The sequence below is a fragment of the Hyperoodon ampullatus genome, assembly GCF_949752795.1.
Source record: "Hyperoodon ampullatus genome assembly, chromosome: 2".
In the NCBI taxonomy this organism is placed as follows: domain Eukaryota; kingdom Metazoa; phylum Chordata; class Mammalia; order Artiodactyla; family Ziphiidae; genus Hyperoodon; species Hyperoodon ampullatus.
The window spans coordinates 20,003,940-20,018,132 of record NC_136915.1 but is presented as its reverse complement, the minus strand read 5'-3'; the positions used below and the strand labels follow the sequence as shown (position 1 = coordinate 20,018,132).

At 43.9% G+C, this 14,193-nt stretch overlaps 1 protein-coding gene across 3 annotated transcripts in view; it reads right to left on the bottom strand.

Annotated features, from left to right (window-relative positions):
* Positions 1-12,959, bottom strand: part of NIPAL3 (NIPA like domain containing 3) — a gene marked incomplete at both ends in the record, with an annotated part of 42,635 nt that extends 29,676 nt beyond the window's left edge. For 2 of the 3 annotated variants that reach the window (XM_079725218.1, XM_079725220.1), the window contains one exon: positions 12,867-12,959. In XM_079725218.1, coding sequence (XP_079581344.1) covers positions 12,867-12,959 — 93 coding nt within the window. The remainder of the gene's footprint in view (positions 1-12,866) is intronic. The other variant, XM_079725219.1, reaches the window with a different exon arrangement.
* Between the last annotated feature and the right edge of the window lie 1,234 nt (positions 12,960-14,193).

Here is a 14,193-nt window from a genome sequence, read left to right as displayed (position 1 = left end):
ATATAATAAAGTTGACTATTAATCATCTTAAAGTATACAATTCAGTGGCATTTAGTACATTTTCAATGTTGTGCAACACTTTGCTTATTTTTAAATTGAGTTGTCTTTTTATTATTGAGTTGTAAGATTTCTTTATATGTCTGGATACTAAACCCTTGTCAGATATACAATTTGCAAATATTTTCTCCTATTTTGAGGGTTATAGTTTACTTTCTTGACAGTGTGCTTTGATGAACAAAAGTTTTTAATTTTGATTAAGTTTAATTTATCTATTTTTTTCTTTTGTTTCTTGTATGGTTGTTGGTATCATCATTTAAAAAAATTGTTGTCTAGGGGCTTCCCTGGTGGCGCAGTGGTTGAGAGTCCACCTGCCGATGCAGGGGATGCAGGTTCGTGCCCCGGTCCGGGAAGATCCCACATGCCGCCGAGCGGCTGGGCCCGTGAGCCATGGCCGCTGAGCCTGCGCATCCAGAGCCTGTGCTCCGCAACAGGACAGGCAACAACAGTGAGAGGCCCACGTACCGTACCAAAAAAAAAAAAATTGTTGTCTAATCCAAGGTCACAAAAATTTGTACCTATGTTTTTTCCAAGAGTTTTATTGTTTTAGCTCTTAGATTTAGGTCTTTGAATTAATTTTTAAATTTTGAATTAATTTTTTTTACATGGTATGAGGAAGGAGTCCAACTTCATCCTTTTACATGTAGATATCCAGTTGTCTCAGCATCATCTGTTGAAAAGACTTTATATTCTTTCTCTATTGAGTGGTCAACAATCAATTGACCACAAATGTATGGGTTTATTTCTGGTCTCTGTATCGTAGTCCATTGATTTGTATGTCTGTCCTTATGCCAGTACCACATTGTTTTGATTACTGTAGTTTTGTAATAATTTTTGAAATCAAGAAGCATGAGTCCTCCAACTTTGTTCTTCTTTTTTATTTATTTATTTATTATTTATTTATTTTTGCAGTACGCAGGCCTCTCACTGTTGTGGCCTCTCCCGTTGCAGAGCACAGGCTCCGGACGCGCAGGCTCAGTGGCCATGGCTCACGGGCCCAGCCGCTCCGCGGCCTGTGGGATCTTCCCGGACCGGGGCACGAACCTGTGTCCCCTGCATTGGCAGGCGGACTCTCAACCACTGTGCCACCAGGGAAGCCCTTGTCCTTCTTTTTCCAAGATTGTTTTGGCTGGTTGGAGTCCCTGGCATTTCCACAGAATTTTAGGATCAGTTTGTCTCTAATTTCCCTTGTGATTTCTTCATTGACCATGGGTTAATTTTCACATATTTGTGAATTTCCCTCTTTGCTGCTGTGAATTTCCTTCTGTTACTGATTTCTCATTTCATCCCGCCATGATCAGAGGACATGCTTATATGATTATTTGACATTTCTTTTGTAGCCTAACACATGCCCTATCCCAGAGACTGCTCCATGTGCATTTGAGAAGAATGTGTATTTTACTACTGTTGGGTGGAGTGTTCTATAGATGTCTGTTAGGTCTAATTGGTTTATGGTGTTGTTCAAGTCTTCTATTTCCTTGCTGATCTGTTGTCTACTTGTTCTATCCATTATTTAAAATGTGGTATTAAAGTGTCCAACTATTACTGTTGAACTATTTCTTCCTTCAGTTCTGTCAATTTTTGCTTCATGTATTTTGGGGCTCTGTTAGGTGCATATATTTCACAACTGCTATATCTTTTTGATGGATTGAACCTTTTATCATTATATAATGTCCTTCTTAGTCTCTCATAACAATTTTTGTCTTAAAGTCTATTTTGTCCAATGTTAGCATAGCCACTCAAGCTGTCTTTTGGAATATTCCACTGTGAATGGAATATCTTTTTCCATCTTTTTACTGTCAACCTATTTGTGTCTTTAAATCTAAAGTGCATCTCTTGTGGACAGGATATACTTGGGTCATGTTTTAAAAACTCATTTCTACCAATCTCTGCCTTTTAACTGGAGAGTTTAATCCATATACATTTAATATAATTACTGATAAGGAAGGACTTCTGCCATTTTGCTATTTTTTTCCCCTGTATGTCTTATGTCTCTTTTTATTCCTCAATTCCTCCAGTACTGCCTTCTTTTGTGTTAAATAGATATGTTTTCTAGAGTACCATTTTAATTCCCTCATTATTTCTTTTACTATATATTTTTGACTTATTTTCTTAGTGGTTATACTAGGGATTATAATTACCATCTTAATTTCAGTAGTATACAAAACTTTGCTCCTGAGTCTTCCCTGGTGGCACAGTGGTTAAGAATCTGCCTGCAGGATTCTTATGCAGGGGACACAGGTTCCCTGCATAAGAAACGGGTTCGATCTCTGGTCTGGGAAGATCCCACATGCCACGGAGCAACCAAGCCCATGCACCACAACTACTGAGCCCGCGTGCCCTAGAGCCCACGTGCCACAACTACTGAGCCCAAGCGCCACAACTACTGAGCCCAAGCGCCACAACTACTGGAGCCCATGCACTCTAGGGCCCATGTGCTGCAACTACTGAAGCCCACGCGCCTAGAGCCCATGCTCCACAACAAGAGAAGCCACAAGAGAAGCTGGGGCTACTCTCCATTGCAGTGCATGGGGTTCTCATTGTGGTGGCTTCTCTTGTTGCAGAGCATGGGCTCTAGGCATGCAGGCTTCAGCAGTTGCAGCACGTGGGCTCAGTAGTTGTGGCACATGGGTCCTAGAGGGCGTGTGCTTCACTAGCGGCAGCACATGGGCTCAGTAGTTGAGGTGCGTGGGCTCAGTAGTTGTGGCTCGCGGTCTCCAGAGCACAGGCTCAACAGTTGTGGCGCATGGGCTTGGTTGCTCTGCTGCATGTGGGATTTTCCTGGACCAGGGGTCGAACCTGTGTCCCCTGCATTGGTAGGTGGATTCTTAACCACTGTGGCACCAGGGAAGTCCCAGCCTGAGTTCTTTTTACATGGCTGGCCAGCTCTTCTACTAGAGAGAGCTCAGCCTTTGGAAACTGACAGACTGGGTTTATTGTAAATATTAGAAATAATCATGACAGCGATAATGAAAAACAACAGTACTTATTAAGCACTTACTACATGCCAAATACTATTGCAAGTACTTCATATATATTAACTCATTTAATCCTCATAACAACCCTATAAGGTAGGTAGTATTATTATCTAATTTTACAGTGCGGAAACTGAGGCACAGAGGGTATGAGGTAGCTGGTAAGTGGATGAAGCAGGACTGGAACCCAGGTAGTCTGACATTAGAGCCCATGTTCTTAACTATTATGTCAAGCTATGGAATATTTAAAGCTCTAGAACAATGCCTGACACAGGATAGGTATTCAATAATTAGTAGCTATTATCAAGGGCTGGGGAATTGGTTCTTGACTCAAAGGTTCCTAGGCTAGTACAGAATACAGACACTTTACAGAGGAGGGAAGAAGAGCATTCCAGACACTTATTCACTTATTCAGTGCCTAGTGTGTGCCATGCACTGACTGCCAACGTACCATGCGCTGTCCCGGTCCTCATGCAGTATATATTAAACACCTGATTATTTTTAAGCACACTTCAGTTAGAGCTACCTAGGAGAAGCACAGAGGTCTGATCTAGTGTGTGAGAGACCCAGGATTAAGGGAAGTCAGGGAAGCATCTCTGAAGAATGGTTTCAGAGAGAGATCTGAAGACGTAGAGTGATGGGGGTGGGGTGGGAAGCCCCCATGGTGGGAATGAGCATGGTGCCTTTGTGGAATGGAAAGAAGGTGATGTGGAGGGATAAGACCCAGGAAGTGGGCTCAAAGGCACTGAGAGGTAAAAGGGGATGTGTGTGTGAGAGCTTGAGGAACAATGAGGGCTTCTATATAGCTAGGCGAGGGTCCACAGAAGATAGAAGAAACCTGAGTGTAGAGGGATAAGGCTTAGGGGTGGGCTGGCCAGATTGGGAGGGGGCTTCTCTACTTCAAAGGGTTTGGATTTGGGCTTGGAGATGATAGGGAGGCTCTGAGCGATGTCATTAGGACTGTTTCTAAAAGAGAAATCAGGGTAGCAAGATCTAGAAGGCCATATCCTTCAGACTGGGGGGCCCAGAGACTCTCTTCTACAAAGGTTTTGCTGATACTGACAGGTTTGTTGTTGTTTTTTTTTTTTTTTTGCGGTACGCGGGCCTCTCACTGTTGTGGCCTCTCCAGTTGTGGAGCACAGGCTCCGGACGCGCAGGCTCAGCGGCCATGGCTCACGGGCCCAGCCACTCCGCGGCATGTGGGATCTTCCCGGACCGGTGCACGAACCTGTGTCCCCTGCATCGGCAGGCGGACTCTCAACCACTGCGCCACCTGGGAAGCCCGAGACTGACAGTTTTAAGGGATTCAATCACCATATCCTCATTTCCATCTGTGCCCTTTGCTAGCTTCCTATTGTTCCCCTTTCTTACTTTTCTCTGTAGCTTCCTCCCACTTTATCAAAGAAAGGCTTGTCCTTCACTCATGTGGAATCTTACTCTGGTACATTGCCCCAAGTTGTAAAACCACTAAGAAACCCAGGGGAATTTTGAAATTTTGTTTCCTGGGAGATTTCTTTAGTGATAAATGCCCATTCTAGGAACTGTTTTCTCTCCCTCTCTCATATGTATTCCTGTAAGCCATGACAGATATCAGAATGGGATAACTTGGCCCTTGTTAAGATATACTGAAATCAGAAAGTCTGATTTAACTGATGTTTGTAAGATAAAGACTAGCTTTGTTAATTAGGTTACACCCACAGTTCTAAGTTTTGACAAAAATATATTCAAGCAAGGGATAAATACATGTACAAATATAGTAAATATTTGCATTATATTCTACAGTTAAAATATATGTACACATATATGTATTACAATATAGTAAGGGCAAAGGTGTAGTAAAATTAATAATATTTCAATTTCCCCAATCCTTTCTGGATATATGAGATTAACCCAATGTGCCTCTAAGTGAAAAAAGCGACCGGCATAGTTGATCATGCTTTTTTGGTAAACTTCATGGAAACTGTAAAAGCAAGAACAAATCCTGTTCTAAATTAAGTGTGTCTAGTACGTTGCTTTGAACAAAAATGAATGAGGGCTTAATCATACTGTTAGCTGATAGGTCAATAAAACTAGTTTATCACTACGTGATTTTTAGCACATAACTTGGAAGGAGTTGAAAGAATTCAGTGATACTGCTCTAACAATACTTCTTCCATTCAGGGTACATGAAGAGCCTCAGCACTTCTAGCCACAAAAACCAAAGCTTGCAACAGGATTGATGCTAAACTCTATCTCATTCTACCAATTAATAATATTTACGTTGAATATTGAAAATCAAGTCCAAATCTTTTCAGATACATTTTTCTAACACAAAGTTATTTTTGTTCAATAATGATGATAAAAATTTATACTGCATTAATCAATTGCTTTTATTCAATTGTATAAAAAATTCTGTATTGAATCAATACCTATGAACCTTATATCAAAGGAAATTTTAAAAAAGAAATTTGGTTACATACTCTACATTCTTTCTTGTAGAGAAGTATGATAGGTGTCCATAAAAATTTTAAGTGTTGAAAGACAGACACATATAAACAAAGAAGAACAAGAGTGTTTTTGCTCACCACCCAATTCTGCAAGGATTAAGCTGTAATTTGTTGTAGTCGATGACTGACAGTACACTCTGAATGGAAATTAAGACAATGACAGGGTGCTCTGTGCTTGGACAAGCAGGCCCCTTAGATAGTTAGATGCACATCTCAGGAAGAATTTGAATGAACCCAGATTCTTGCATCTTCCCACACATAAAAAAAAGCACTAAATCATTAACTTGAGATATCTGTTCTCTGTGACCAGCAGTAATCTTTGACCGAGATGTATACTTTACCGCATGTATTTCTTAGCCAAAAATCACATACGTATAAACTGGTTTCCCCTCAACCTCTTCAGAACAGCTTCCTCAGAGCTACTGAGCATCTGTCTCCCAGGCTATAGTCCTCAGTAAGGTCTCTGAAAAAAACTTAAGTCACAACTCTTAGGTTGTGTGTTTCTCTTTAAGCTGACACAATTTGGGGATAAAATTCTGTGGGGAAATGGAAGGGAAATAGAAATTCAAGAAGGAAAAGGAATGATGTAAACTTTCCAACTGTTCAAGAAGAGTCTTTTCAGAAGTCTGATGGTAGGAATCAAGTGGTCTTTATATTCTGGGGGCTTTAGTTAAGTATGTGTAAGAGTTAAAAAAAAAAGAATTTAAATGTGTCAGGAATTACATACTTTGTGAATATTTAAACTTCTAATCAAAAGTTTTAAGTTTTAGATGTCAATGAAAAGAAAGTGTGAGGAAATACACAGTGTTTCCTTAGAGGGGCAAGTTTGAGGACCTCAAAGCAAGCCCTTCACTACATGTGGCTCCTAAGGATTGAAAGCAAGGACCTCAACCTCATGGGAGGCAAAGAACTTGGGTCCAGGCAGGCACTCTGCCTAATAACTCAGTTTACCTACGCTAATGACTAAATTCTTACAAAGTGTTAAGTGGCAGTGATTTTGCAGGAACTGCCTTCGGCAGGTAGGAGACAAAAAGACTCTGGTTGCTGCTCCAAAAACACTTCAAAGCTGCTTTAACACCTTAGTGGGAGACAGGGGAGAGCTGGAAACAGGCCCCAGGAACTGTGCAGAAATGGAGACCTGAGCGGGGGCTGTTCAGAGGACAGCTGCAGGTTCAGGGGAGGCAGGCTGCTGAGATCTGCTTCACTAAGCCTCGGTTCCACTCTCTTCTGCTAGTTGGGATGACGGTGCCCCTCTGTCAGAGCTGGTGCATGAACTTCTTGAGATCATTTGGAAGAAACACTTAACTCAGTAACTAAGAATTAGGGTGAACCATAGAAATTGCCAATATCCAACCAGTTTTGACCTACAAAAGTGGTAGTTTCTTATGGTTCGACCTATAACTGATAGCCACTACATTATTATTACCCAGAGATACCAAGCTGTCCTCTGATGAGACTGAATCCACAAGGCTGCTGGAGAATGTGCTGTGAAATGTGACATAAAATGGAGTCATTTAAGTCAGGGTTTTAAAATGGGGCTGGGGGGCTTCCCTGGTGGCGCAGTGGTTAAGAATCCGCCTGACAATGCAGGGGACACGGGTCGAGCACTGGTCCGGGAAGATCCCACATGCCACAGAGCAACTAAGCCCGAGCGCCACAACTACTGAGCCTGCACTCTAGAGCCCGCGAGTGAGCCACAACTACGAAAGCCCGCGTGCCACAGCTACTGAGCCTGCATGCCACAACTACTGAAGCCCGCATGCCTAGAGTCCACGCTCCGCAACAAGAGAAGCCACCGCAGTGAGAAGCCCGTGCACTGCAACGAAGAGTAGCCCCTGCTCGCCGCAAGTAGAGAAAGCCTGTGTGCAGCAATGAAGACCCAATGCAGCCAAAAATAAAAAATAAATAAAAATAAATTTAAAAATAAATAAAAATGAAATGGGGCTGGGAGGCCATTAAGGAGGTGGACCTTGTATATGTCCTCACTGGCTGGAGCCATGAACTTCTGAACCAGGCCAAACCATGAGTACTCTAAGGACTCTGCAAGAACGCTTGCCGTTTGTCACAGTACCAAACTGCCCCCCTCACGCCCCAGTGATGGCCTGAGCGCTCAGTCACGCTCAGCCAAGACTAGCTTCTCCCTCCAACTGCAATGAAAATCCCTTGTGATGCAAACTTCCCTTCTTCACCTTTAAAAGCCCTCGACTTGGCACCTGAATCTGTGTGCCCTGAACTGTAATTCTTGGATCGGGAATGAACTCTTTTTGCTTGATTACTGCCTCCTAGGTCTATTTAGGTCGACAGTGTTGCTAACAACTCGCCATAGGCAAGTAAAGAGATGAAGATGGGAAACAAGCAGCTGTGGCCACAAAGACAAGTCAATGCTGTTTCAGGGAGGAGGCTGTGGAGGGGTGAAACCAGGAAATGAAATTGTGAAGCTCACAGGGATAAACCAGTCTAAGCATCAAAAACAAGGTTAAGGGCTTCCCTGATGGCGCAGTGATTGAGAGTACGTCTGCCGATGCAGGGGACACAGGTTCGTGCCCTGGTCCAGGAAGATCCCACATGCCGCGGAGCGGCTAGGCCCGTGAGCCATGGCCGCTGGGCCTGTGCGTCCGGAGCCTGTGCTCTGCAACGGGAGAGGCCACAACAGTGAGAGGCCTGCGTACCACAAACAACAACAACAACAACAAAAAAAAACAAGGTTAAAAGGTTACCATAATAATATTTATGGAGCATTTATATATTATATCACATGTATTTTATATATATATATATATATATATATATATATATATCAGGCATGGCACTAAGCCCTTTCTACACATCACCTTTGAGCCACAAATAACTCTATGAAGTGGGTACTACTATGAGTCCTATTTTTAGCATACAAGTTGGAAGGAGTTTAGAGATGAATGAAGGAAGACTCAGAGTAGTTAAATAAACTGTCCAAGGTGAGGATGGGAGAACTTAAAGTTAGAGGTCTGACTTCCAGTTTCCTGATGAGAATATGTCTCCCACTGTATTCTCTGGGGTGTCCTTCAAAGGTGGCAAAATAAAGAAAAAAAGATCCCCACCTTGTAAGGGCTACATTCCCACTAATGACACAGGAAGCTGAGGTTTCTTTTAAAAGCCATTACCTCAAGCATATTAATCTCCACTCATAACGACTGGCTACAGACACAGTAACAGCGCAATACAACTTCAGGCTCTTTCATCCAAGGGTTTCAAAGGGCTTCATCAACGCTAATTATGCCCCAAACCCTTGTGAAGTGGTGATTGGTTCAATTTTATGAGCATTTAAAGTCAAGCAAGGAAGCTGCCAGCAGCCCAGGGGTTACACAATTTGAACACACACCTACCAGCCGCCCTCAAGTGCCTGGTGGAGGGCAATTCAGAGTTGAGGCGACAACCAGCAGGGCTCCTGACATTAAGTTCCTCCTCCAAACCTCAGCACTGTAAACTGTGAAATGGTGGTGTCCAGGTCTACTGGCAGGGAGGGAGGAGGACAGCAACCGGAGCCTCCAGCTCTGGACACTGCTGGGAGACGTCTCGACCCAGCATGCTCTGCTTTTGGCTGAGGAACCACCCGGGGGTTTTCACCAAAGTTATTCAAAGTGTTAAGTGCTCATAAGTACATGTGGACGGCTAACCCAGGACAGGGATTCGATCTTGGGATCAATGACTCTGTGCCTTACGAAAAGGTGCAGACTGAAACACCGGTGCTCCCACTGAGGGGCAGGTTCAAGCCATGGCTCCAACAGACCCAGCCATCAAGGGAAGGGGGCAGCAGACCCAAAGTCACTTCCCTCTCTGCTTCAGCTTACCAATACAGATTTTGAAAACCAGCAGACCTGGGCTGGGGTCCTGCCTCTGCCACTTACTGCTGTGTGACTTCAGGGCAATCACTCTGAAGCCTCAGCTTCCCCTCTGAAAAATGAAGCTGACTGTAAACCCTCATGTAATAAATATTAAAACTATTCTAGCTGCTACCATTATTATTTTTACAATTTTCATTTTTATCGTTAGCATTAGCAACAGCTCTAAGGACCCTTCTGGCTCTGATATTCTCTGATCCAAGAATTGATCTTTCACCAGCTACAACTCTGAAAGAAAAGAAACTGTTCGCAGAAAAGCAGCCAAAGGTCGCAGAGGCAGGTAACCTTGGATATTGGTATCCAAGTGAAACCTCAGCTCAGATCTCCTGTTCCAGCGCCTGCTTTACATCTGCCAACAACAGCATCTATTTACATACCACAGTGACAAGACTGTCATCACTTGTTATTTAAAATGAACTCTCATAGTCCCTTGGGCTTAAAATGCTAACAGTTAAGTATAAACTGCATTCTGGCTTGCTCTGAGGGTTACTCATATTCAAACGCAAGGGATGCAGCAGGCTGGCTAAGGGGCTCTGCTACACCTGTGACCTGGCTTCAGGTTTACCTTCTCCAGCAGGTAAGGCATTACCTTATCCACGACTGCTATTTTGACACTTAATAACCAGTATCAGGGAGAGAAGGGGCCTTGCAGAGTGCTGAGCACAATGTAGGCAAGAGGAAGTGGTGGATAAAACCACGGGCTTTGGCAGAGCACAGGCTTGTTTCAAATTCCAGTTTTATGACCTATTGACTGTGTGGTCTTGGGCAAGTTAATTAACGTCTCTGTGCCAGTTTCCTCATTTGTAAAATGGGGATATAATAGTACTTACCTTACGGGACTTTTGTGAGGATTAACACAGTCCCTGTTACAGTAAACACAACAAATGTTAGTTGCTATTATTATGATGATGATTACCATAGTAATTGTGAATTGGCTATAAAAGTGTGGATAAAGGACCTATATTTTCCTGCCAGGAAGACTGACAAAGGCTTCATGGAAAAGGTGATATTTGAGCTGGAGCTGGAAGGGTGGGTAGGATTACCACAGGCAGAAAACAGGAGATGGTGCAGGCAGCTTCAGTTTCCTTTTCTGTAAATTCAGGTCATCCTCATAACCACCCTATAGGATGAACTTAATGCTGATGCACAGAGGAATTACATGACTTTCCCCAAATTATAATGCTACAAAGTGACAGAGCTGGGACTGGAAGCCAGGTCTCCCTGATTCCAAAGGCCATGCTCTTAACACCCCGCTGAATCTCTCTTTTTATGCCAAATTCTGTCCTGAAGGGTAGATACTTGTGGAAATGGCTTCCCCACCACCCTTCTAGACTCCTTCAGGGAGGAGATATCTCAATTACCTACATAGCTCCCGCCCCACCCAGCATGGGCACATATATGGCAGGTGCTCAGCTGAAAGACCTATTTGCTAAATAGAAGAAAGTGAGGCCCGACTCTTGCAGGCTGAAGCAGAGCCTCCAGTGTCAGAGACCCGCAAGGATGCCGCCCCTCGGGCAGCTCAGCCTGTTGGTCTCACAGACCACCCTCCCCCAACAACCAGAATCCATTCCCTGCTGGGTAGGGTGAGGGCGGGGCTGTAACTCAGGGCAAACTGCTTGTTTCTAACGCCATCCCCCCATCAACGTGGACTTGGGGCCTCTCCATGTTTTCCCCAAAGGTAGGAGATGCCTCTGGGAAAACCCACCCAGCCACAAGCCCACAGCGTGGAGACACCATGTTTGCTGGAGGACCCCACCCCCAGCCACTACTGATTGGACGAATGTAGACACCTGACCCAAGCTGGGTCAATCAGATCCTCCCTCTTTTGAACGTGTGATTAAGAGTTCTACCACCTTTCAAGCCCCACGGCCCTTCTTGCCCCTGGGTTCCATGAGCTACCCTGTAGCCTTATAATAATTTTACCTTTCCCTTCAGCGTCTCTGACATGGATTTTTATTCCTTGCAACCAAAATAGCCTTAAAATCAAGGAGGAAAGAGACAGCTTCCCCTTAGAAACCCCTTCCCCTTCCCCCAGGCAGAATTAACTACTCCTTCCTCTGCTCTGTGCACCTTCATCTGTTCCTGTTTGTAACCACGAGACATTTCTGAGTCAAGCGGTGAGTCAAGCCCCTCCTGCATGCCTAGCACTGGGCTACGTGCTTTCTCATTGATCCATGCAGCCCAGGAAGGATGGGGGATGGAGGGAGGTGTTGCTACCACCATCCCACCCGTAAGAGAAGCTCTGAGGGTTACCTAAGCCCTACGTCTAATCACTTAGATAGGAACAGGTAGGGATTTGAAGCCTAGCCTTCTTCCCTTTATCCCCCCTGGTACTTCGGTCAGCTCATCACCCTTTGTTCACATGCCTATCTGCCACCTCAATTCTTAAGCTCTTTGGTAGAGTCACTATGACTTATTTACCTTTGCTCTGGCATGAAGATATTTCTGTAATAAGTAACTGAATAAAATTTGTGATTAAAATGGAAACTTATTAGAAACCTCATCACGGAGAGTGTTCTGTGTTTTCTTAAATTCTGTGTTTGTCTATTTGGCATCCATTCACCACAAGGGCAATTATATTAACTATATTTTCTTATTTGCTGTATTCTTGATGCACTGGCATTTGTGACCTCGCTTGTTGGGGAGAGACTGCCTCTTCCAGGGCTATCCAATTCTTTTTTTTTTTTTTTTTTTGCAGTACGCTGGCCTCTCACTGTTGTGGCCTCTCCCGTTGCGGAGCACAGGCTCCGGACACGCAGGCTCAGCGGCCATGGCTCACGGGCCCAGCCGCTCCGCGGCATGTGGGATCTCCCCGGACCGGGGCACGAACCCGTGTCCTCTGCATCGGCAGGCGGACTCTCAACCACTGCGCCACCAGGGAAGCCCTATCCAATTCTTAGAGATAGCAAAGGAGCACGCTCTCTGGGATGTTCACTGCAGCATTTACAGTCATCCCAGATTAGAAACAACCTAAACATCCAACAATAGGAGGTCTTTCCAGCAAATTCTGATACAGCAGCTCAACAGATTACTGTGCAATCATTCAGAGAGCATGCTTTCAATCACTACTCAATGACGTGGGGAAATAGTCCACAAACAAGGTTAAGGGAAACAACCAAGGAACAAAACTCTCTGTACAATCTGATCCCCAATCTGTAATACCAGAAAAAGACAGGAAGGAAATATACAGAAATATGAACAAAGGTTGTCTCTGAGTAATGGAGCAGGTGATTTTTCAAAAAAATCAAGTCTTCTAAGTGGGAATGAATTCCTTTTACCTTCCTATTTTTATGTATTTTAATGAACATTTCTTTTGATTACACATTCTCTTGTACGCGTGGAGGGTCTGCCTGTTTCTGCCAGCGATAGGCACACGGACCCTGGACCTATCTGTTAGCCAATGCTGTACCGTGTTACTTTCTTGTTAGAAAAATATAAAATTCCCAAACCAAAAAAATAAAAGCTCTTGCCTTGTAGGAGAAGGAAGCCTCACTCACAGGGTCAGCACTGCTCGCGGGCGGGAGCTGCTGCAGCTGCAGGGCTGCTCTGTGGGCTCCGTCCATGGTGGTCTAAGGGCATATCCCACCGGGCCTGGTTTGGCAGCTGCAGCTGCTGCTAAGCCATCTTTCCTTGTGGGGTTCGCCTCCTTCCACCAGCCATCACTTTCCCACGCGGAAAGAGTACTTCAAGGCTCTTTTGGCCGATTTACAGCCTTTTCCTCATCTTCCCTCAGAGACGTGCCAGTTTCTAGATCTCTTCCCAGGCAGGCAAACAGGGATGCGTTTCCTGATTCTCGAGGTGCTCTAGAGGGTGGGGAAGAACATTAAAAATGCATGTACAATGAAACATTGAAACATTATCATCTCAAATAAAGATATGGCTCACCTACCTCAAAGCCTTTTCCCGGCCCTTTAAAAACCCCATCCCTCGCCTCCTTTGCTTCCTTCCTTCCATCATATCCTCATTTAAATGCTACTTTTCTATAGGCTCCCCGACATAAGAAGTAGAACACCACCTACATCTACTTCTCCAGGACTCCAACAAAAGAAAAAAATCCCACTGCCATAAAACAGGAACCATCTACATTCTGATGCAGGAAAGAAAGAATGAGAAGAAAAGTTATCTCCGTGGAAGATGGAAGAATTGTCCTGCTTCTGAGGGTCAGCCTAGCACAGGTGATACAACATTGGACCAGGAGGGGGAAGACCTAAGTGACCAGATCATTTTGCCTCTGGGAGTCTCAGGTGCCTCATCTGTAGAACAGGGGTAAAATGTGGCCTCAAGTAAAATCAGCAATGACGGTAATTCCCATTAACTTCATTGGACTGATATTTTCAGGGCATCTCAAGCTTTTATACCAAATAGAGAAAGAGGAAGTACGCCCTTAGTGTTAGAGGAAGCATGGCCAAAATACCTTCTGCAAGTGCCAAGAGTTTCTTTGAGGTCTTCTTATACTAAAAAAAAAATACAAATTTGGATTCTACTGCAAAGTCTATGTTTATTTTAATATAAAAATATTTTAAATTACTTTTGATCCGCCATGTGCTACCTGTTTTACCTTGGCCAAGTCATTTAACTTTTCAGCCAGTCTCCTCTGCTGTGAAACATGGATATTCCGCACCCATGTGTTATGAGAATTTGGTGACATAATGCATATAAAATGTGTGCACAGTGAATGGTCAATGAATGTCAGTTATTATTATTATTAATTTTATTATTATCGGTCTAATTATTTAATTTGCCTATGAATACACCTTTCTTTCTCTCAAGCAACGAATATTTGAGGGCTTACTGCGT